Here is a 24849-nt window from a genome sequence, read left to right as displayed (position 1 = left end):
CTATAGAAATAAAATGTTGACAAAATGTTCTACAGGAATAAAGTCTTGACAAAAATGTGAATGCGTGGCATAAAAGTAGAAAAGAAATAAAAAGGCACTGGTTTAGAATTTGAACCAAAATGTATGGGCTTTATTTAATAAATTATTGTTCGTCAAACAATATTTACCTTCGTAGAAGCGAGAGAGTCTCAAAAGAGAATGACAAAAAGCTTGGATGCCGAAAGGCGGGGGTTGATGACATTTGACGTTAGAAAATGTCCTTATTTTCGTACCGAAAGGCAGAAAAAGGCATAGACAAATCCTAACGGAGGGATTACACTTGAAAATGATTATATGACTGAACAAAGCTAAAAAAACGGCATTTGAACTTAAACATTGCCGCCCGCCTTGCAACATCCAGCCATGTTGCAAAATTTAAAAATAAGTTAAATAATATTTACATGTTACATAATGAAAGTATACAGGATGTACATTTCAGTTTACAAAAAAGAGCATTTTATTTTAGTTCAATTCTTTTTTTTTCTCTTGTTATGGTGTCCAATTCATGTTTCATTTTTTCCAAAACATATTATTTACAAATGTGCTCGTTAAGCACGCGATCGTAAATGGACTCGTCAAGCCCGATCGTTGTTATTAAAAATTTTTTTAAAAAATTTGACTCGGAAGAGCCGGGTGTCGAGGACTCGTAAAGTCAGAAGGCAGTTGAAGACTACCTTACACCCAAGTGTGATATGGGGTGGCGAAGCCACAAACAATTCTCCTGGAGGAACCCCAGAAGCCGTCGTGAACGGTTTTTTATTGGTTGCTGTTGCAACATTGTCGGCCAGAATGGCAGAATCAGTAGTCGTACTGATGGTATGTTCATCGGCAAGGGGTGCGATGCTAGAATTAATCTCCCGTTCCTCATCCAACATGGGGACGTCGTCCTCAGACTCTGGAAGGGTAGCAGCCATCTTTGCTATGTTTTCTATCTATGAAAATATAGAAAGATTTCGGAACGGAAAACCAAATTAACATAATGGTCAGGGTGACCAGAAACCGTAGGTCGCCTTACAACTTGTAGTCCGATCTATTGCGATTCGAACGCGGCCATCAACCCAAAGATTTTTCACGTAACAAAAACTAGGGAGGACGCGAGCATAACGCGACAGATAGACCTATGTTAACTCCCTAAAAGACAAGGATGTAATCCATTTGAACAAACGACGACCGTTAGTAACCCGGATGAACATCGCGAAGACGACATAATTTCCACGTAGTGGGGAGTAATAGTTCTCGTCGAGAATGTCGTGGACAAATCAAAGGTAGCATGTAAAGTTACCGCTTTCGTAAAAAGCAGACAGTTTTGTAAATATAACCGTGGGTTATCATCAAGGCGTGACCTGTAAAGCATTCCACATAATCCCATTGTTAAAACCAGTAGTGGTAAAATAGCGTCGCGCTCTATGTGAGAAGACAGCTCAGAATTATGGTGTATATTGCCCCTTGAACCAGACGCATTACTCAAATTATGGTACCCCGTCAATACGTCGTCAACGTACATGCACTTCCGTAGGACTTGTACATAAAGAGGAAACCCATTCTCCGTGTCGTCAGCCAAATGCAAAAGTTGTCCAAGTCACTGTCTGTAACTAAAAGTTCCGGATAATATTTTGCAGAGAATATCTTAACTGTATTCAATGCAGAAATGTCTAGGACGGGTCAACATATATATGTCTGTATACATCTGTGTGATATCGCAATTGTACACGAATTTATACAACCTCCTCCTCAAAACGAGGAGAAACAAGTCTGATTGTTGAGTCGGACCGACGTGTAAAAATGTCATTCAAGGCAGTGAAAACCAATCGAAGTTAAATTGTCTTCTCCTCATTCGTAGGCGTAACCTAAACTGGCCCCATATGGTATAACCATATATACCCCCGGACAAAGTCGTGGTGAATCGTCTTAATTCATGGTTTTCACAAGAAGAATGCCTCATTTCGAAGAAAGTGTGTCAGGCAACCCGTCCTTGATTTCTGATTTGTCCGGAGAAATAAGTTTTGAGATGAAGAGTATCTTCACTCAGAATCCCGTCGGTTTGTCTTTTCATAATTTTACCCGCAAAGCTTATCTGAATCAGATAAGAGAGGACGTCGGGGAAGCTCTTCTAGTTCCCAAAGTGCGGAGACGTGTCTCGTCAAGACTAGTTCCCTCGGAGAGGTCCACAGTAGTCGTGTAGACTGAAATATTCGAAGAAGGGATAGGACCCGTGACAACCCAGCCGAAGACTGTGTTTTGCGCTAGTAGCGATCCCGAAATATTCGTTCTCGTACCGTCCAACAAAATTTTCGGATAAAGATCCGCGCCCAACAGAAGGTCAACAGGACGACAAACAAATAAATTGGGGTCAGCCAAACGTAGATTTGGCATGCTAGACACAATGTCACGATTTAGAGAAAAAGATGGCAGGTTGCCGGAAATGTTCGGAAGAACGTACGCTGTAGTCTCCAGTAGGAGCGACTCATCTAGTGGGGTACCAATGCAAAGTGAACAAAGTTCTCTCGACGTGATCGAAACACTTTGATTCACACCAGAAATTGTAGCCGAAGTCGAAGACGTACTCAGTCCAAGTCGGTTCCGCAATCCTTCCGTAATAAAGGATGATTCCGAAGCGGGATCTATTAAGGCCCTAGCAGAATACGTGATACCCTGGTGAACGATATTCACCATTGCAGTCCCTAATAATACATTTCCAGTACGTGAAGTATGGAATACCTGTCTACTCGACGACCCAGAAACAATGCCAGTCGACGTAGAAGGTTGATCGGCATCCGGTGATGCCACTTCGGTATTTCGCGTAGCCGGTGCGGAAACGACCGGAGTAGTCCTAGGGCTATTCGACATATCACTATGCAAAAGAGTGTGGTGTCTTCTACCACATCTACCGCAATCATATGCGCTGGGACAATCATTTGTCACATGTCTGCGTGACAGACAATTCATACAACACTGATGGCGCTTAATCACATTCATCCTCTCAAGAACTGAAAGATTATGAAACCTAGAACACGTTCTGAGGTGATGCTGTCGTCGACAGAGAACGCATAATCTGTCAGGAGAGGACTGGGAGGAACGAGGCGTACTTGTTGGGGAACGAGGTGCTTTCGCATTCGTGAAATGCGAACGAACTCTTTTGTTGGCCGGAGGCCTGGCGTCAATGCCGCGGATATCCCGAAGACATGTCAATGTCTGGATTCTTTCCGTGAGAAAGAAGTCCAAATCTGACCAAGAAGACAAAGCAGACTTGTCCTTAATACTCTGTTCCCAAAGTGTAACAGTACATTTCGGCAACCTCTGAAGGCATAAAAAGACGAGGATGGGATCCCAATCGTCAGTGGCCACATCGTAGATGGACATTGTCGAAATGCATGTCGAGATACCACGTTGTAGTTTCTTCAGTCCTGAACTGGTCTCAGACTCCAAGACTGGTAAATCGAATAATAATTTGAGTTGGTGATTCACCAATAGGCGGGTATTATCATAAGTACCCCTTAGTGCCTTCCACGCAAGAGCGAAGCTTCTATGCGTGAGCGGAAATTTCGAAACAACCTCGCGAGCTTCACCACTGGTCTTCTTGAGCAAATGACACAATTTCTCAATATCGCTAAGTCGGCTATTGTTAATGTACACCGCTGTGAAGAAATCTCTAAATGTCGGCCAATTGAGAAAATCGCCGTCAAAAACATCTATATCACAAGGCGGCAGATTGAGACTGTGGGAGGAACTATTGTCTCCCCTAGAGCTGATAGAAGAGCCGCGTGACTCATCGGACCTATGGGAAACATTCAAAAGTGATGTTTGGTCCTCCAACCGAGGCGATTTAGCAGAATGCTTAGATGGTGCACGTAGTGCCTCCAATTTACGTTGAATTGACTCCATGACATTCAGATAACAATTATAAGCCACGTCATATTTGCTGTCAGCAGCGGCGACTGCCTCGGTTGCGTTGCTCTGTGTGGACATAAAGTCAAGACATTCGTCGAATAAGCTCTTAACTTTTTCCCACAACGACTTAGCCTCGGAACCATGACATTCTAGTCTATAGGCGGTTAAATCATCGTCTCGCAAACTGTGAAACTTCGTTTCAAATCGGACTACTGCGTCAGTTGCTCTCGTGAAAGCAGTCAGTGGTGTAGTAGTCATCATGACCAAGTACTGTCAAACTTAAAGGGCGAAAAAATTGACACGTGATGTCCAAAACTCTCGAAAAGAGTATAAATCGATCCAAACGCTACTTCGATTCGTCGTCGAACAAATGAAAATGCAGTTTTTTCCAGTGTATGCGAAATGTGTATCGTCAACACACAATATTTTTCGCAGTGTACCGAAAGTACCACAAATGTGAACAAGGTAACGTAATTACCACAAAAACACAAAAAATGAGATAAGAAAATTTCTCACAGTGTACGGAGTACAACCAATTTTTTACAGTGTATCGTCGATACACCAATTTCCTCACAGTGTATTGGAAATACCAGCTAAAATTAGCTCTGTAAGGTAAATTATAAGTATTTTAACTTTTTGTAAAAATTGGCGAAAAATTTCTCCAAGTGTATGAAAACACGTAAAGTGTCTTCCAGTGTATCGTAAATACAAGAAACCCTTTTTCGCGTGGCGAAATATATGCAAAATCTTTATTTAGAAAATATTACAATATTTTTCCCAGTGTACCCTGTGTACCAAAAGATTTTTGCAAGTGTATCGTGAATACAAAAAATATTTTCAGTGTATCGTAGAATACAAAGAATAATGTTTGCGTGGCGAATTATCGAAAAAATTGAAAACTTTATATATTACGAGAGAGTTTCTCTCAGTGTATATATTATCCAAAATTTCTCCCAGTGTACGTAGATACACCAAATTTGTGCAAGTGTATCGTGAATATCACTTGCCAAATGGAAAAATTACAAGACAATGAAAAGTCGTGAACTTTAAATTGTAAAATGTCAACTTGACCGATTGTAGGGTGCACGGACTGTAAGATGCACACTACGAAACAGTAAGGTCCAACAACAACAATAATATAAAAATAAAAAAGTTTCGTGGAAACTCAAATATGTCAGTATTACGATAATATAATATATAATAAATACTGTTATTTTATTGTTTGTATCGACCGACCGTAGGGTACACTACCACGTAACACGAACGATAATAGTAAACGACCGATATCCGTAGGAATCAACAATAAATACTTTTCTCAATTGAACCTGCAAAAAATTATTTTTATAATTTCGCGCCGTAAGCGACCCACGCTAATAAACCAACGTGTATGCAGTTCGAACGTATGTTGGATGTAACACCTGTGTGCGTACGTGTGTATAGCAAGTTGAACGGCAACTGTATAACACTTTACTATTGATGCCTATTGGCAAACCAATGCTTACAACCAATGCAATTGTTTTTGTTTTTTCTATGCAGATCGAAGATCAAAAAACCAAAAGAAAAACACAACAATGTATACGCAAACAAATGACAAAATACAGCGAAAATTAAATGCAACTTTGACGTTGAATATTTGGATGAAAACAAAGTGGAATTAAACGCACTTTTCAACACTTTAATTAGAATGTAACCGGGTATTAAAGACCGACGGATAATTTAATTTTTTCTCGTAGAGATTTAATGTACAACCGATATAAAATACGAGTTGTAAAGCGACCGTAGGCGAGTGTTTATTTCTGTTTTTATTTATATTCACACCGAAGGATATGCTCACTTTTTAATTATCACTGAAAGTACATACCTTGGTTGTTGATAATATAATTATATTTATGTGCAATAAATTGAAAATGCCTCGTAGAGGATGGTGATCGTCGATCGTTTGTTGTTGTTGTTGATTGGCGTAGCCTTTGCCTTCGAAGAAGAAATAAAAAACACCGAATTAATACTTTCCAATAATTATTCGGCTCGAATGGACCAATGAATGCGTGGCATAAAAGTAGAAAAGAAATAAAAAGGCACTGGTTTAGAATTTGAACCAAAATGTATGGGCTTTATTTAATAAATTATTGTTCGTCAAACAATATTTACCTTCGTAGAAGCGAGAGAGTCTCAAAAGAGAATGACAAAAAGCTTGGATGCCGAAAGGCGGGGGTTGATGACATTTGACGTTAGAAAATGTCCTTATTTTCGTACCGAAAGGCAGAAAAAGGCATAGACAAATCCTAACGGAGGGATTACACTTGAAAATGATTATATGACTGAACAAAGCTAAAAAAACGGCATTTGAACTTAAACAAATGTCTATAGAAATATTTGTTTGGTAGATTAATCTTCAAATTTTGTTAGATTTGTTTGGCACGAGTGGTAAATGTTGTTAAAGATCAAGCCTTGCCGGCTTCTATTTTCCTCCTCTAGAGCCACCAAAATGTAAAAATTATTACAAATTGTGTTGAGTGTAAATGTCCCTACATTGTGGTCCAACGTGCCTACAAGACGCTAAATATTATAAAACCCCTATATATAGGGAGCGGGTTTGATTAATACCACAAAAGGTTACCTTGTGCAAGGTTTGAGTAAGATCAGTTAAGAAATGAGGCCTGTATGATCAAACATAAACGATACATATATGGGAGCTATATCTACATCTGAGCCGGTTTCGATGATTTTTTGCCAATATAGTTAGTGCTATAGAAGACTACATTTAGCCAAATTTGAGTAAGATCGGTTGATAAATAAGGGTTTTATAGCTAAATTTAGAAAAATCTGGCGGTACATATATATGGGAGCTATAGCTAAATCTGAACCGATTTCGGTGATTTTTTGCACATATAGTTAGTGATTACATTTAGCCAACTTTGAGTAAGATCGGTTGATAAATAAGGGTTTTGTGGTCAAATTTGGGAAAATCCGGCGATACAATATATGAGATCTATATCTAAATCTGAACCGATTTGGATGAAATTTTGCAGACTTGAAGGGCGATGGAAAAGATTACCTCTTGCCAAATTTGGTGACGATCCATTTGAAAAAAAAGCGCAACGTGACCCCATTTTTTGAGATCGGGCGATACATATATATGGGAGCTATATCTAAATTTTGGACAGACGGACACCAAGCGCTAGATCGACTCAGGAGGTGATTCTGAGTCGATCGGTATATATTTTATGGGGTCTAAAATCAATATTTCTGGTTGGCACATTTTTTGGCAGATCAAACTTATTATACCCAGACCACTATGTGGTTTAGGGTATAATTACTAGAGGCAATTAAATTCATAATGAAAATCAACATAATTTTCTATTGTTAATTGTGATAATTAATATTTTAATTAGTCAAAGTAAAACGTTTCACCCGTGAACTTGTTCACCGTAAATATTTATTTTGAAATTTTTGTGCCTGCTCAACCATCCCTCGTTTGATGAAATGGCTATGCTATTCATTGTAAATATTTTATTTTTGATAGCGAAAACATTGTTGTTGCATTTTTTGCTTTGGTATTTTCTTTTCCTTCCTTTATTTTTGTTTATTTTGAAAAGAGAATGAAAAATCATATTTCTAGCCGGGTTGTCACATAGTATGTACGTATTTGTCTGTATTCAAAACCAAATGAAATTTATTTTATTCACTTTGCGGCACTAAAACAATCGACAACAATCATTTTCATTGCGCGACTTCAGTTCGAGTGAATAATATCATAATTGCTACCTTTAACGCTGTGCATAGAGAAAGTTTTGCAAATTATTGACTTAATACCAAACGAGTTCTTTTGTATTATTTTTTTTTACACAGAATTTATAGAAAAATGTTTTAGGAAAAGAATTAAGTGAGGTAAAAGAACAAAACTAGCAAAAATCTTTTGAAAAGCATTAAAGTAAAACCCGCGAATTGTGAACAAACAGAAACCAACAGAACTAAAATGTCGAAAATTGTCAAATTATTCAAAAATAAAAAAGACAAACCGCCCAAGGCGGAGATCATCACAGAACCTAAAGAACCAGAACAACCAACGACAAAGTGTGGCAAACCCCTAGTATTGGATAACACACGATGGGAGGCAAGTATATTATAATAATTTAAAAAGAAATAATAATAACCGAAAAGCCCAGATTGATCAACTATCATAGAATAATTTGATAGATTAAAAAAAAAAAACGAAACTAGAGCTGAAAAATTAATAGCCCATTAAAAAATATTTAATTTATCAAGCTTAAGACCCTAGTAGTCAAAGCTTACAATTATATTTATAATTTTATTGTAATGTAATTAATTAACAAATAAAATAAATATTTAATTTATACCTCAAAAAACTTAAAAAATTAATTTCATAAACGAAATTTGTTTGAGATCTTCTTTTTTCAATCTGGGATGACCTTTGATACCCTAAACCAACTTTTTTGGTTAAAGATTTTGGCCAAACGCTCCATAAGCGCAGGAAAGATACATTGGAAGAGTAAACTAATTCGATTTGTCACATTTGTAGGGTGACCACGTAAAATTTTCATCTAAAAGCATATGAACTCCAAGAAAAGGATCCTTTCAAATTAAAAGAACCATGTCACCGCCTTTTAAATATTATGTTTTTCTGATTACGATATTGTAATATTGATGAATAATATTCAAAATATAAAATAAATTAAATTTTTACCCAATGCCAGAATAATTCACATTTATGAACTGAATCACTTCAAATTTTAATTGGATCAATTATTTTTTTAATTGAAGCCAGATATATCATATACAAGTCAAAAGGCAAGAAACAAGACCATCCGAACCATCAGACGATATTGCGGTAACTGGGTCATGCTATACGGACGAAAAAGACTTTTTCATATGTTTCGGTGCAAAAATTATATGTTTGGAACTCAAATTTTTAGCAAATTATTTTTGAGTGCAAGCATAAAATGGTCATAAACTAGTATAATATATTTTATTTTTTTAAATATAATGTCTCTATATGCAAACATCTATTTATTTAGACATTTCGTATATATATGTTTAGAAACGTCAGAGAGAGAGAGGGAGAGCGAGAAGAATACACAAAAGATAAAGATGACTACGGAGATAGACAACGAAAAACTACAACATAATACAATGTGCAAATCAAATGAGAGCAACTACTTAAGACATGTTTTGTTGTGGATAAAGATGCTCGCCTGAAGGAGGCACCCCAAAATATTTAAATGGTTAAATCTAAATATTATTGTATTTACACATTCAGTTTTGTATTCTTCTTGTGGCAGCAAATTAAATCAAGTCGACTTTGAAGTAAGTCGACATTTTCCGACCAATAACGGAGAGCATTCAAAACTTACGTACAGATTTATTTAAAAACAAGTAAGGAAAGTCTAAAGTCGGGCGGGGCCGACTATATTATACCCTGCACCACATTGTAGATCTAAATTTTCGATACCATATCACATCCGTCAAATGTGTTGGGGGCTATATATAAAGGTTTTCCCAAATATATACATTTAAATATCACTCGATTTGGACAGAATTTGATAGACTTTTACAAAATCTATAGACTCACAATTTAAGTTGGCTAATGCACTAGGGTGCAAAATTTCAACCAAATTGGGCCAATACTCTGGCTATTAGAACCATATTAGTCCATATCGGGCGAAACATATATATGGAGCTATATATAAATCTGAACCGATTTCAATCAAATTTTGCACACTTAACTGCACTACTAATTGTACCCCTAGTGCACAATTTCAAACAAATTGGGCCAAAACTCTGGCTTCTAGGACCATATTAGTCCATATCGGGCGAAAGATATATATGGGAGCTTTATCTAAATCTGAATCGATTTCAACCAAATTTGGCACGCATGGCTACAATGCTAAATCTACTCCCTGTGCAAAATTTCAATTAAATTGGGCCAAAACTCTGGCTTTTAGGACCATATTAGTCCATATCGGGCGAAAGATATATATGGGAGCTATATCTAAATCTGAACCGATTTCAATCAAATTTTGCACACTTGACTATAATACTAATTGTACTCCTAGAGCAAAATTTCAACCAAATTCGGCCAAAAATCTGGCTTCTGGGGACATATAAGTCCATATCGGGCGAAAGATATATGGGAGCTATATCTAAATCCGAACCGATTTCAATCAAATTTTGCACACTTGACTATACGACTAAGTGTTATGTTTGTACAAAATTTCAAGCAAATCGGTATAAAACTCTGGCTGCTGGGTCCATATTAGTGCATATCGGGCGAAAGATATATATGGGAGCTATATCTAAATCTGAACCGATTTCTTCCAAAATCAATAGGGTTCTATTCTGACCCAAATTAGTAACATGTGCTAAATTTGAAGGCGATTGGACTTAAATTGCGACTTAGACTTTGATCACAAAAATGTGTTCACAGACAGACGGACGGACGGACAGACGGACATGGTTATATCGACTCAGGGACCCACCTTGAGCATTATTGCCAAAGACACCATGTGTCTATCTCGTCTCCTTCTGGGTGTTACAAACATATACACTAACTTATAATACCCTGTTCCACAGTGTGGCGCAGGGTATAAATATGGGAAACATTTAAATCTGAAGCAATTTTAAGGAAACTTCGCAAAAGTTTATTTATGATTTATCGCTCGATATATATGTATTAGAAGTTTAGGAAAATTAGAGTCATTTTTACAACTTTTCGGCTAAGCAGTGGCGATTTAACAAGGAAAATGTTGGTATTTTGACCATTTTTGTCGAAATCAGAAAAACATATATATGGGAGCTATATCTAAATCTGAACCGATTTCAATCAAATTTGGCACACATGACTATATTACTAATTGTACTCCTAGTGCAAAATTTCAACCAAATTGGGCCGAAACTCTGGCTTCTGGGTCCACATAAGTTCATATCGGTCGAAAGATATATATGGGAGCTATATCTAAACCTGCATCGATTTCAACCACATTTGGCACGCATAGCTACTATGCTAAATCTACTCCCTGTTCAAAATTTCAACCAAATTGGGCCAAAACTCTGGCTTTTAGGACCAGATTAGTGCATATCGGGCGAAAGATATATATGGGAGCTATATCTAAATCTGAACCGATTTCAATCAAATTTTTCACACTTGACTATACTACTAATTGAACTCCTAGTGCAAAATTTCAACCAAATTCGGCCAAAAATCTGGCTTCTGGGGCCATATAAGTCCATATCAGGCGAAAGATATATATGGGAGCTATATCTAAATCTGAACCGATTTCAATCAAATTTTGCACACTTGACTATACGGTTTGTACAAAATTTCAAGCAAATCGGTATAAAACTCTGGCTGCTGGGTCCATATTAGTGCATATCGGGCGAAAGATATATATGGGAGCTATATCTAAATCTGAACCGATTTCTTCCAAAATCAATAGGGTTCTATTCTGACCCAAATTAGGAACATGTGCCAAATTTGAAGGCGATTGGACTTAAATTGCGACTTAGACTTTGATCACAAAAATGTGTTCACAGACAGACGGACGGACGGACAGACGGACATGGTTATATCGACTCAGAGACCCACCCTGAGCATTATTGCCAAAGACACCATGTGTCTATCTCGTCTCCTTCTGGGTGTTACAAACATATGCACTAACTTATAATACCCTGTTCCACAGTGTGGCGCAGGGTATAATTAAAGAAAGGAATTAAGTATTTGCGGACTAAAGGAAAGATATGCTTAGGATGAAACATAATATGTTTGGTCAGTACAAAAAATTTTTTGTTTGAACAAATTCTGAATATATATGATTGAAGCAGAATATGTTTGGGAGTATATGGTACAGAGCCCATTTGAGAGTGTAAAGTCTTTGTTACCAGTATATTGGACATATGTTTTCATGGGTGGGGACTTGGGGATTACGTGGGAATTTCCAGAAATTTGAGGATTTCTGCATAGAAAAATAGTAAACTACATTATGGGAAAAATAAACTATCTCGTTCGAAAATTTAACTAAATTGTATTCCAAATTTAAAGATTCATAAAATTTTGGATTTTTAAATACCATTCGCGAAATGCATCTTTCTCGAAAAAAGTGAACTAAAAATAAAGAATCATTTCATAAGCGCCAGATCATTCAGATTTTAACCACGCTGTAGTTCATTCTTACTATTTTTGAGAATTGTACGAAAAACTTCTTTTGTTTTAATTAGAATTGAACTAATGTGTATGTCATTGAAATTTTACTGCCATTTAGTTCATAAAATTTTTTACAAAATTGTAAAAATAAACTAAAATTTTTGCAATAAGTATTAGTTCATTTTAGCGTCAGTTTTAAAACAGACTTTCTTTCTGTGTGGAAATTCGTCACAATTTTATATATATATATATATATATATATATATATATATATATATATATATATATATATATATATATATATATATATATATATATATATATATATATATATATATATATATATATATATATATATATATATATATATATATATATATATATATATATATATATATATATATATATATATATATATATATATATATATATATATATATATATATATATATATATATATATATATATATATATATATATATATATATATATATATATATATATATATATATATATATATATATATATATATATGTTAGTATATGTTATCTGACAACCATGCAAAAATTGGTCCATATCGGTCCATAATTATATATAGCCCCCGTACAAACCGATCCCCAGATTTGACCCCCGGAGCCTCTTTTGGTAAAATTTTCTATAAAATTTTATTTCTATAGAATTTTTTTTTATTTCTATAGAATTTTTTTTTTTTATTTCTATAGAAATTTTTTTTACCTGAATTTATTCGATAATTGGTTGATAGTTTTGCTGCAAGTATAAGATGCTGATGAGGTATGTGGTAATTCCGAAACAGCTGTACATCCAACCATCTTGCAGTCTATAGGGCTTTGCCCAAATAAATTTAACAAGCATACTTTTCCTCTGTTGGTTAAGCTACACTTGTAGTTTAGTCAATGCATGGTTTGAAGCTGAGATGAAAAACAACAATAATGATTGAACAGAAACCAACAATAACAAACAAAACAAATTTTATTTTTGTAGAAAATTGTGTCAAAATTTTATTTCTATATGTTCTGCCAAAACATCAAGAATTCTACCAAAACATCAAGAATTCTACCAATCTTCCAAACGGTAAAAAAAATCTACCACTTTTGGTAGAATTCAACCAACTGTGGTAACCGTGCCTCCGAAACCTCTTGGTGGAGCAAAATTCATGCGATTCGGTTGAAATTTGGAACATTATGCTAGTTTGGACTATGCCAAAATTTTCCATATCGGTGTATGGTTACTTGTAGCCCCCAGAGGTCCCTTGTCATTGAGCTTAACATGGAATCGGGCAGCACTCAGTGATAAGAGAGAAATTCACCACTGTGGTATCACAATGGACTGAATAGTCTAAGTGAGTCTGATACATCGGGCTGCCACATAACCTAACCTAACCTAGCCCCCAGATAAACCGATCCCAATCACACAAAAATTTGTACATATCGGTTCATAAGTTTATAGCCCCCATATTTCAATTCTGGCTCTCTAATTACCGCGCAAAAGTTCATATCGGTTCGTAATTATTTGTAGACTTATATAGGTAAGTCTACCTTTTTTCTAATATATAAAAGGTATGGACTAACTTACAATTTAAAAGACGATGTTATGAAGGTTTAAGGTACCTCGGCAAGTGTTACGGAAACCCAAGTAATTCGATTGTGGATAACAGTTTTTTAAAAGAAGTTTCTACGCAATCCATGGTGGAGGGTACATAAGATTCGGCCTGGCCGAACTTACGGCCGTATATATTTGATTTTTCTTAATTTTTGGTAGTTTTCTTTTTTTCTCGAAACCGAGAAGGTCTCATACCTCTTTCTAACCTAACTTAACCGTCCACAGACAAACTTAAAGTTTTAACAACCGTTGTAAATAAAATTCTTGCCGTTTTGACAGTGTCTGGGATTTGACTCATTTCAAACCTTTCACCACCCATCGAATTTCTGATATGTGTCAATTTTATTAATTTCGTTAGGGGGAAATGTAACCAAAAGAAGATGATTTGGATTAATTTCCGTCTTTTATGAATTTCACCTACTATGACGAATAACGATGATAAGTAATCATGTACTTTTACAAATAAAAATAATTGGAAATTTATTGATGGTCTTTATCGCCAATGGAATTATTATTTTATGATTCCGTTTGTAATGCCGATGGAAGAGTGTGAGATAAGCCGTATCGTTTTGTAATAGCAAATAATTAATTTACTCTAGAAAGCATAACTGCTTTTTTAAACGCATTATTTGATTTTCAATTTAACAAAAAACCTTTTGTGATTTACTATACACACAGAAAATTGTATTTTCCATAATACTGATTGTTCAAGACTTTTACTCACAGTTGAATGGGAATATCAACCCTTCCATCAACGCACGAATTAACGCATGATATGTAACTCAACCTTAAAGGTGGAATTATATACCATCCGATAAAACGTGCGGTATGCTATTGTTAAAAAAGATAAAGTGTGTAATTTATACTCAAAGTCGAATTTAAATTTGGAATTTTAATTTTTCGCTTATATGTTACCTTTATGAAGGAATTTAATACTACATTATGAAGTACGCAAAGCATACATTCAACAGCTAATTTCTCATATCCGCAAATTTGATTGCAATGTGTTCTTCAATCGATCAATGACTGCACTTGCGTTGCTCCCAATGATGGAATTTATTCTATATTTTTTAGAAGGTTAGACAAGAAGATGGGCTGAATCGATCCATTTTGGTGCCCATAAAATATTATTAGTAACAATTTGAAATATCGATCTTCATTTTTATTTATTTATCAAATTTTTTTTCGTAAAATTCACGTCCACATAAGTCGAATCCGAACGGGGTTCCACATTGCGCTGAAACAACTTAGAGAAGCTTTGAAACACTCACAAATGTCACCAACATTACTGAGAGGGGATAATCCATCGTTGAAAAACTTTTTTGTGTTTAGTCGAGAATGGGATTGAACCCACGACCATGTGTATGAAAGGCGAGCAAGATAACCATTGCACCACGATGATTGCCACATATAAACCGATCTTCCCATTTCGTTTCTTGAGCGTTTAGGTTAGGTTCGTCTATAGACTAACCAAAGCTATAGTTGGGCCAAAAGGTGTTCCCTAAAAAATATGTAATATGTGGCGCCGGTCGGTCCAGATTTTGATATAACCTTACAAAAACCGATTCTTGAGCGCATAAAAGCCTCCAGATTCAGTAGATTTGATTAAAATCAAATAAGTGTGTTTTTGTAGATATCGGCTAATTTTTTATGTAACGTCCATATAAACCGATACCAGGATTTTACTTCTTAAACATCTCGAAGCAGAATTACTATTTGTCAATTTTGTCCATCAGAGGATGGAGGTTTATTGAATTCTTTTCAACTTTTACAATCGTTGAAAAATTTTAATTCCCCACGAAGCCACCTACACTGAAAAAAAAGCATGCCCGGTTCCAAAGATTTTGTCTTTACATTAAAAATTTTGGTATTGATTCCGAGCCAAAGAAGAGAAGAATTCAAGTAAGGATACTTTTATGACACAATTCTCTTTTAAATTTGGGTTTTGTGTACTTGCTTCTAGGAAGCAAATTTAAAATTTTCGTTTTTCAGATTTTTTTCTTCATATGCTATCAAAGTCCTTCAAAAACGAGTTAACGACAACCTTATTTTCCAAATTAAAACTCGACTTCCAGTAGAAATTATGCAATTTTTCAAGTAAAAAACGTCTTTAAAATAAAGTGTTGAAAAAACATGTCCTATATTTGAACGATTTTTTGCTTTGTAGTCAAGATGCTTAAAGACAAAAAATTGAAAGACAATTTCATTACATTTAAAGAATTTTTCTGAATTATTAAGGTCAAGTTGACTTTAGCCCAAACAGTTTTTCCTTCATGTTATGATACGCATTTTTAAGTCAAATTAATTATAAGAACAATACGACTTCATTGAAAAGTTTATCGACTTTTGGACAAGGAAAAAAACTTTATATTAGAGAAATGCATCTTCTATGCTAAGCAAAATGTGCATTCGTATTTTAAAGGCATGAAATCTTTGACTTCAGGACAATATTTTTTTTTCAGTGTACACACAAAAAAAATCACGAAATTAATTGAAATGTCTTCAATCACGAAAAACACATTTTAAATGGGTATAACATAATAAAAATAATTGATTAAAAAATTAATTGATTACATTAGAAAAATTGAATTAAATTTTTATGATACAATTTTTTAATACAATTAAAATTTTAATTGATGTTGATTGCAAAACTCAATTAATTTTTTATTAAAAAAAGGAACTATTTTCAATTACTTTCTGCATTGGCTTAGTGTTTTTAGTTTGATTAACAATTGATTGTTTGAAATAAATTTTAAACTAAAAATTTAAAAAATGTCCATCATTTTTATACCCTCCATCATAGGATGGGGGTATATTAACTTTGTCATTCCGTTTGTAACACATCGAAATATTGCTCTAAGACCCCATAAAGTATATATATTCTGGGTCGTGGTGAAATTCTGAGTCGATCTAAGCATGTCCGTCCGTCCGTCCGTCTGTTGAAATCACGCTAACTTCCGAACGAAACAAGCTATCGACTTGAAACTTGGCACAAGTAGTTGTTATAGATGTAGGTCGGATGGTATTGAAAATGGGCAATATCGGTCCACTTTTACGTATAGCCCCCATATAAAGGGACCCTCAGATTTGGCTTGTGGAGCCTCTAAAAGAAGCATATTTCATCCGATCCGGCTGAAATTTGGTATATGGTGTTGGTATATGGTCTCTAAAAACCATGCAAAAATTGGTCCACATCGGTCCATAATTATATATAGCCCCCATATAAACCGATCCCCAGATTTGGCTTGTGGAGCCTCTAACAGAAGCATCTTTCATTCGATCCGGCTGAAATTTGGTATATGGTGTTGGTATATAGTCTCTAACAACCATGCAAAAATTGGTCCACATCGGTCCATAATTATATATAGCCCCCATATAAACCGATCCCCAGATTTGGCTTGTGGAGCCTCTAACAGAAGCTTATTTCATCCGATCCGGCTGAAATTTGGTATATGGTGTTGGTATATGGTCTCTAACAACCGTGCAAAAATTGGTCCACATCGGTCCATAATTATATATAGCGCCCATATAAACCGATCCCCAGATTTGGGTTGCGGAGCCTCAAAGAGAAGCAAATTTTATCCGATCCGGCTGAAATTTGGTACATGATATTGGTATATGGTCTCTAACAACCGTGCCAAAATTGGTTCACATCGGTCCATAAATATATATAGCCCCCATATAAACCGATCCCCAGATTTGGCTTGCGGAGCCTCAAAGAGAAGGAAATTTCATCCGATCCGGCTGAAATTTGGTACATGATGTTGGTATATGGTCTCTAACAACCATGCAAAAATTGGTCCATATCGGTCCTTAATTATATATACCCCCCATATAAACCGATCCCCAGATTTGGCTTGTGGAGCCTCTAACAGAAGCATATTTCATCCGATCCGGCTGAAATTTGGTATATGGTGTTGGTATATAGTCTCTAACAACCATGCAAAAATTGGTTCACATCGGTCCATAAATATATATAGCCCCCATATAAACCGATCCCCAGATTTGGCTTGCGGAGCCTCAAAGAGAAGGAAATTTCATCCGATCCGGCTGAAATTTGGTACATGATGTTGGTATATGGTCTCTAACAACCATGCAAAAATTGGTCCATATCGGTCCTTAATTATATATACCCCCCATATAAACCGATCCCCAGATTTGGCTAGTGGAGCCTCTAAGAGAAGCATATTTCATCCGATCCGGCTGAAATTTGGTACATGGTGTTAGTATATGGTCTCTAACAATCATGCAAAAATTGGTCCACATCGGTCAATAATTATATATAGACCCCATATAAACCGATCCCCAGATTTGGCTTGCGAAGCCTCAAAGAGAAGCAAATTGCATCCGATCCGGCTGAAATTTGGTACATGGTATTGGTATATTGTCTCTAACAACCGTGCAAAAATTGGTCCACATCGGCCCATAATTATATATAGCGCCCATATAAACCGATCCCCAGATTTGGGTTGCGGAGCCTCAAAGAGAAGCAAATTTTATCCGATCCGGCTGAAATTTGGTACATGATATTGGTATATGGTCTCTAACAACCGTGCAAAAATTGGTCCATATCGGTTCATAATTATATATAGCCCCCATATAAACCGATCCTTAGATTTGGCTTGCGAAGTCTCCAAGAGAAGCAAATTTCATCCAATCCGGTTGTAATTTGGAACATGGTCCATATCGGTCCATAATTATATATAGCCCCCATATAAAACGTTCTCCAGATTTGACCTCCGGAGCCTCTTGGAGGAGCAAAATTCATCCGATCCGGTTCAAAGTAGGAACGTGGTGTTAGTATATGGTCGCTAACAACCATACCAAAATTGGTCCATATCGGTTCATACTCATGGTTGCCACTAGAGCCAAAAATAATCTACAAAAATTTTATTTCTATAGAAAATGCTGTCAAAATTTTATTTCTAGAGAAAATTTTGTTAAAATTTTATTCGGTTCATAATACAATTTTCATCATTGTCAAAATTTTATTTCTATAGAAAATTTTTTCAAAATTTTATTTCTATAGAAAATTTTGTTAAAATTTTATTCGGTTCATAATCACAGTTGCCACCCGAACCAAAAATAATCTACCAAGTTTTTATTTCTATAGAAAGTTTTGTCAAAAGTTTATTTCTATAGAAAATTTTGTTTCAATTTTATTTCTGTAGAATTTTTTGTCAAAATTTCCTTCCTATAGAAAATTTTGTCAAAATTTTTATTTCTATAGAAAATTTTGTGAAAATTTTAATTCCATAGAAAATTTTTTAATATTTTCATTCTGTAGAAAATTTTGTCAAAATTTTATGTCTACTTTGTCAAACTGTATTATATACGTATTGGATCGATCCTTTTTGATTTAATATATACCACGTATGGACATACAATTTAGAAGATGGTGTTAGGAGGTTTTAAGATACCTTGTCATCGGCAAGCGTTACCGCAACTTAAGTAATTCGATTGTGGATGGCAGTGTTTAGAAGAAGTTTCTACGCAATCCATGATGGAGGGTACATAAGCTTCGGCCTGGCCGAACTTACGGCCGTATATACTTGTTTTAACTGACTTAGCCTTCAGAGTTTGATTAAAAAGTTAATTGTAAGAAATAAATTTCTAATTAAAAAATGTAAAATTGTCAATCATTGACTTAATTATCTTAAAGATTCTATCTTGATTAAAAAGTTAATTGTATCAATTAATTTATTAATTGAAAAAAAAAAATCAACTTCAATCAACTTTTTAATTGGAAATATTTTGGTGATATTTTTTTCTGTGTATAAAATGCAGGGAAAACAACATCTATTGGTATGTTACAACCCTCTGTAAGCTTGTACTGCGTGAGAATGTAAATGTCCAATGAACGTCCTGCAATTGTCAAAACAATAAAAACATGTGATGTTTTCAAATTCTCAAGAAGTCAGTTACCACTCCTGTATTTTTGATAATAGGGTGGTTACCTGATAGAGAGGATTTCAATAAAATTTTCGTTGGAAAATTTTGTTACTTCTCCTTATTTATAAATTTGTATACAATTCCTTGCGACCAGCCCCTTTTCTTCGCCCCCTTCATAACAATATCGGCGCGATGATAATACAAAATTAATTTAATATATCTTATCTAATCACAATAACTAAGACTGGGTACCGAAACAAATGGGGACAAACGGGGTGATCAGACCCATTGACGTCTGAACAAAATAACACGTTGATTAATTCTATTTGTCTTTCATTTTATGGCCATTTTTGCATTAACACTTCAAAGATAAAAGTATAGCATTTTGAAATTATTTGCCTCGATTCACTACATCCATATTAGAGGGAACAAACCCTCAAATGAAAAACAATGAAACATTTCACTAATGACGTCAGTCTTGAAATATAGGAGCAAGCACATTAACCAATAACGAATAATGACTAATGCTTAATTGATATGAAATTATGATGTTTTAAAAAGTCTCTAACAATATGATTTTGTTTTGGTTTTCCTATTTACAGAAACGTTTACAGAAAGAGTTAATGTCACTGATCAAGGAACCTCCACCAGGAGTTTCAGTTGATACCGCCAGTGTAGCAAGAAATTTATCACAGTAAGTCCAACATACATTTTTAATATCGGTAAAGCTACGAATATAAATGATACACTTTGTAATTGACTCTATTAGAAAATACATTGATATTTTATCCATCATTGCAGACAAATGCCTATATAAGCCGCCTCTTTAGTTTTTGATCAATTTATACACTGAAAAAATTATTGTCGTGGGGCCAAATATTTCATGTCCTTAAAATACGAATGAAAATTTAGCTTAGCGTTAGAAGACGCAGTTCTCTAATATAATGTTTTTTCCTTGTCCAAAAGTCGATAAACTTTTCAATGAAGTCGTATTGTCCTTATAATTAAGTGGTTTGACTTAAAAATAGGTATCATAACATGAAAGAAAAGTTTTTTGGGGTAAGGTCAACTTGAGTTTAATAATTCAGAAAAAAATCTTTGAAATTGTCTTTAAATTTTTGTCTTTTGCATCTTGACTACAAAGAAAAAAATCGTTCAAAAATAGGACATGTTTTTCAATTCTTTATTTTAAAGACGTTTTTTACTTGAAACATTTCAACTGAAAGTCGAGTCTGAATTTGGAAAATAAAGTTGTCATTAACTCGTTTTTAAAGGATTTTGATAGCATATGAAGAAAAAAAGCTGAAAAAACGAAAAATTAAAATTTGCTTCCTAGAAGCAAGTAAAGGGTGATACGGTCAAAATTTGGTCCAGGGAAAACGCGTGTAAATCGGTGAAATCGTTTATTTAAAAAATCAAACTAAATTTCTTTTTCAAGTTCAATTAGTATAAAATTCAGGAAAAATATTCAGTTAGGCTTTCGCTTTTCCAAATCCGAATTGCCGGGCCTCACGCTTGACACCTGCCATCAGATTTTGTACAGCCACCTTGTCCACCTTCTTCGCCGCAGAAAGCCAGTTTGCCTTGAACTGCTGCTCGTCCTTAGCAGTTTTTTGGTCTTCTTTAGGTTCCGCTTGACAATAGCCCAGTATTTCTCAATTGGGCGGAGCTCTGGCGTGTTGGGAGGGTTCTTGTCCTTGGGAACCACCTGCACGTTGTTGGCGGCGTATAACTCCATGGCCTTTTTACCGTAATGGCAAGATGCCAAATCCGGCCAAAACAGTACGGAACAACCGTGTTTCTTCAGGAAAGGCAGCAGACCATTATTCAAACACTCTTTCTCGTAAATTTCTTGGTTGACAGTCCCGGAAGCTATGAAAATGCTGCTTTTCAAGCCACAGGTACAGATGGCTTGCCAAACCAGATATTTCTTTGCGAACTTTGACAGTTTTATGTGCTTGAAAATATCTGCTACCTTTCCCCTTCCTTTTGCCGTATAAAACTCCTGTCCCGGAAGCTGCTTGACGTAGGTTTCGTCGTCCATTACCACGCAGTCAAACTTCGTCAGCATCGTCGTGTACAGCCTCCGGGATCGCGCTTTGGCCGTCGTATTTTGTTTATCATCGCGATTTGGAGTCACTACCTTCTTGTAAGTCGATAGTCCGGCTCGTTTTTTGGCTCGATGCACGGTTGTAGACGATACACCCAGCTTATTTGCGGCATCTCGGAGAGAGAGGTTAGGGTTTCGCTTGAAACTACCGGCAACTCTCTTTGTCGTCTCAGCGGCTTCCGGTTTTCGATTTCCCCCCGATCCAGACTTCCTGGCTGTCGACAAACGTTCCCCAAACACTTTAATTACATTTGTAACGGTTGATTTGGCAACTTTTAGCGATTTGGCCAGCTTTGCGTGCGAGTAGCTCGGATTTTTGCGATGCGCGAGCAAAATTTTGATACGTTGCTCTTCTTGCTTGGACGGCATTTTGACAACTGAAGAGTGAATTCCAACATCAAAATAGGAGCAACATTCTACACACACACCTTCAAAATGAGGGGTGTTCAGGTTTTTTAAATGCAAAATTGAAAGAAATACGTCAAGTTTATATTGACCAAATTTTGACCGTATCACCCTTTACATAAAACCCAAATTTAAAGGGAGATTGTGTCTTAAAAGTATCCTTATTTGTATTCTCCGCTTCTTTGGCTCGGAATCAATACCAAAATTGTTAAAGTAAAGACAAAATCTTTGGAACCGGGCATGCTTTTTTTTTCAGTGTATAGAGAAGTTTATAAATAGTTATGGCCGATATTGACAAATTTTTGCATTGTTGCTAAAGGGCTTATACTAACATCACACACAGAATTTCATCACGATAGGATGGAATTTACCCCTCCAAGATGTTCCGGAGCTAAAATCTGTGGATCGGTTTATATGGGGCCTATAACAAGTTGGCTGATAAGTCCCCGGTCTAACAAAGAAAAACAAATTTTTTTGTCAAAATTCGTTTTTATTATTCAACATAGTTCCCTTCAAGAGCGATACAACGATTATAACGACCTTGCCTCAAAATAGGCCTCAGTTTCGGCAATCGCCTCTTCATTGCAGCCAAAAATTTTTTTTTTGAGGTCTGAGAACAAGAAAATATCTCTGGGGGCCAGATCTGGAGAATACGGTGGGTGGGGAAGCAATTCGAAGCTCAATTCATGAATTTTTGCCATCATTCTCAATGACTTGTGGCACGGTGCGTTGTCTTGGTGGAACAACACTTTTTTTCTTCTTCATATGGGGCCGTTTTGCCGCGATTTCGACCTTCAAACGCTCCAATAATGGTAATCGTTGTATCGCTCTTGAAGGGAACTATGTTGAATAATAAAAACGAATTTTGACAAAAAAAAATGTGCTATCAGCCAACCTGTTATTCCCTTCCCCTACAGTTTAGAATAGGAGAATTGGCGACCGGACATATCCCCCAACGGACATATCACCCAAAAGGATTTTTGGGCATTATGACCTCCATTGGGGCGGTCACATCGTCCAATTTTAGTTTGGGCTTTATGTCCTCCCTCATCGCGGTCATACGCCCCATAAAAAAATGTGGGTGTTGTGACCGTTTGAATATAATTGAATATAAAGATTATCTTAAAATAACAAAATATATTTTTTTAAATATTTCAAAAGCTATATATGGTTACTTCATCTATCCATTAATTATTTTTAAATATTTAATATATAGATATGCCTCTTATTGACTAATATCGACTTCATATGCTGGTAAAACTAGCATATCTTCATCGTTTGTTTTAATTGTTTTTGGCTGAATCAGAATTTTTGACTATTTTTCTTCTCAGCGTACGACAGAAATGGAAAAGCGGCTAAAGTGGCACTACGAAGACCTATTTCGCTCGTGAAATAGGCCGGTTTAAACTCAAAGGCATTTGAATTTATATATTGAAACATAAAAATTCCGAAAATGAATTTTTTTAACAAACCAGACAAATGCTGAATCGAAAATTATGTATTTTAAACTGAAAATTGGAACGAGATGAGACGATCGATGATGAGACGATAAATCGCGCGCGCGATTTATTTCAAGCACCCATCAGCAGCACATCGATCATCTCATCTTTTTCCAATTTCAATGTTTAGAACAAGATAATAAAACGAAAGTTGCAAGAATTCGCGCGCGCGACTCCTTTTTTAAATTCATCACATTCAGTTCATCGTCACATTCTTGCAACTTTCGTTTTATTATTTTGTTTTAAAAAATTAATACAGTTATACTGACATGTCGTTCGTAACCTTCGTAAATATTAGTAATTTCTTGTACCCATAATCTACATTTGAATTAAAAAACTTGTGTCCAACTTTTAATAAATTCTCGATTTTTTTTATTGATTTTTTGTGAAAACCGGTTGAACCGATTATGTTGCTTCCGGTTTTCCAACAAAAACCGACTTTCAAAAAACCCTGTTACTTGATCACTCTATAGAGTAGCAAATGCTTAAAGAAGCTTTTACTCAGAAATGGCATATATATATATATATATATATATATATATATATATATATATATATATATATATATATATATATATATATATATATATATATATATATATATATATATATATATATATATATATATATATATATATATGTATATATATATATATATATATATATATATATATATATATATATATATATATATATATATATATATATATATATATATATATATATATTACATACCAAAAACGCAATAATTGGCGTTAAAATAATGCTTTCTACTATTATATTGTGTCGGTAACCAACTAAATTATCTTTTATTCTCTTGATTACAGATGGAAAATAAATATAACTGGCTTTGAAGGTACCCTCTATGAAGGTGAACATTTCCAGCTACTCTTCAAATTCAATCATAAATATCCTTTCGATTCACCGGAAGTAACATTTATTGGTAATAATATACCAGTACATCCGCATGTTTATTCAAATGGTCACATCTGCCTATCAATTCTTACGGAAGACTGGTCCCCTGCTTTGTCCGTACAATCAGTTTGCCTCAGTATAGCATCAATGCTGAGTAGTTGCCGAGAAAAGAAGCGTCCTCCAGATAACACACTCTATGTGAATACGTGCAACAAGAATCCCAAAAAGACTAAATGGTGGTATCATGGTGAGTTTATCGAAACATAGTCAAAATGAATTTTATAACCATAATATGTTTGTTTTGTTATTTTAATAATTCTGTT

The 24849-nt window shown here is 35.2% G+C and overlaps 2 protein-coding genes across 6 annotated transcripts in view; one reads left to right on the top strand and one right to left on the bottom strand.

Moving 5' to 3' along the window:
• Window positions 1–24849, top strand: part of LOC142238239 (ubiquitin-conjugating enzyme E2 W) — a 68898-nt gene that overhangs the window by 42556 nt on the left and 1493 nt on the right. The window contains exons 2-4 of one of the 5 annotated variants that reach the window (XM_075309830.1): window positions 7777–8041; window positions 20200–20291; window positions 24439–24773. In XM_075309830.1, coding sequence (XP_075165945.1) covers window positions 7904–8041; window positions 20200–20291; window positions 24439–24773 — 565 coding nt within the window. In that variant the 5' untranslated portion in view covers window positions 7777–7903. Of the gene's footprint in view, window positions 1–7611; window positions 8042–20199; window positions 20292–24438; window positions 24774–24849 lie in introns of those variants that run through there. The other 4 variants (XM_075309834.1, XM_075309832.1, XM_075309831.1 and 1 more) reach the window with 4 other exon arrangements.
• Window positions 112–6277, bottom strand: LOC142240922 (uncharacterized). The gene is made up of 3 exons (XM_075312671.1): window positions 6076–6277; window positions 5789–5898; window positions 112–971 (listed from the first exon to the last, which is right to left on the bottom strand). The coding sequence occupies exon 3, from the start codon at window positions 951–953 to the stop codon at window positions 615–617; it is 339 nt and encodes a 112-aa protein (XP_075168786.1). The 5' UTR covers window positions 954–971; window positions 5789–5898; window positions 6076–6277; the 3' UTR covers window positions 112–614.

Source organism: Haematobia irritans, chromosome 5, assembly GCF_050003625.1.
Source record: "Haematobia irritans isolate KBUSLIRL chromosome 5, ASM5000362v1, whole genome shotgun sequence".
Lineage (NCBI taxonomy): Eukaryota > Metazoa > Arthropoda > Insecta > Diptera > Muscidae > Haematobia > Haematobia irritans.
This window is presented reverse-complemented; position numbering and strand designations above follow the sequence as displayed.

What these genes read in the sequence shown, in the direction of transcription:
- LOC142240922 (XM_075312671.1), bottom strand. Translation starts at nt 953, where the DNA reads ATGGCTGCTACCCTTCCAGAGTCTGAGGACGACGTCCCCATGTTGGAT.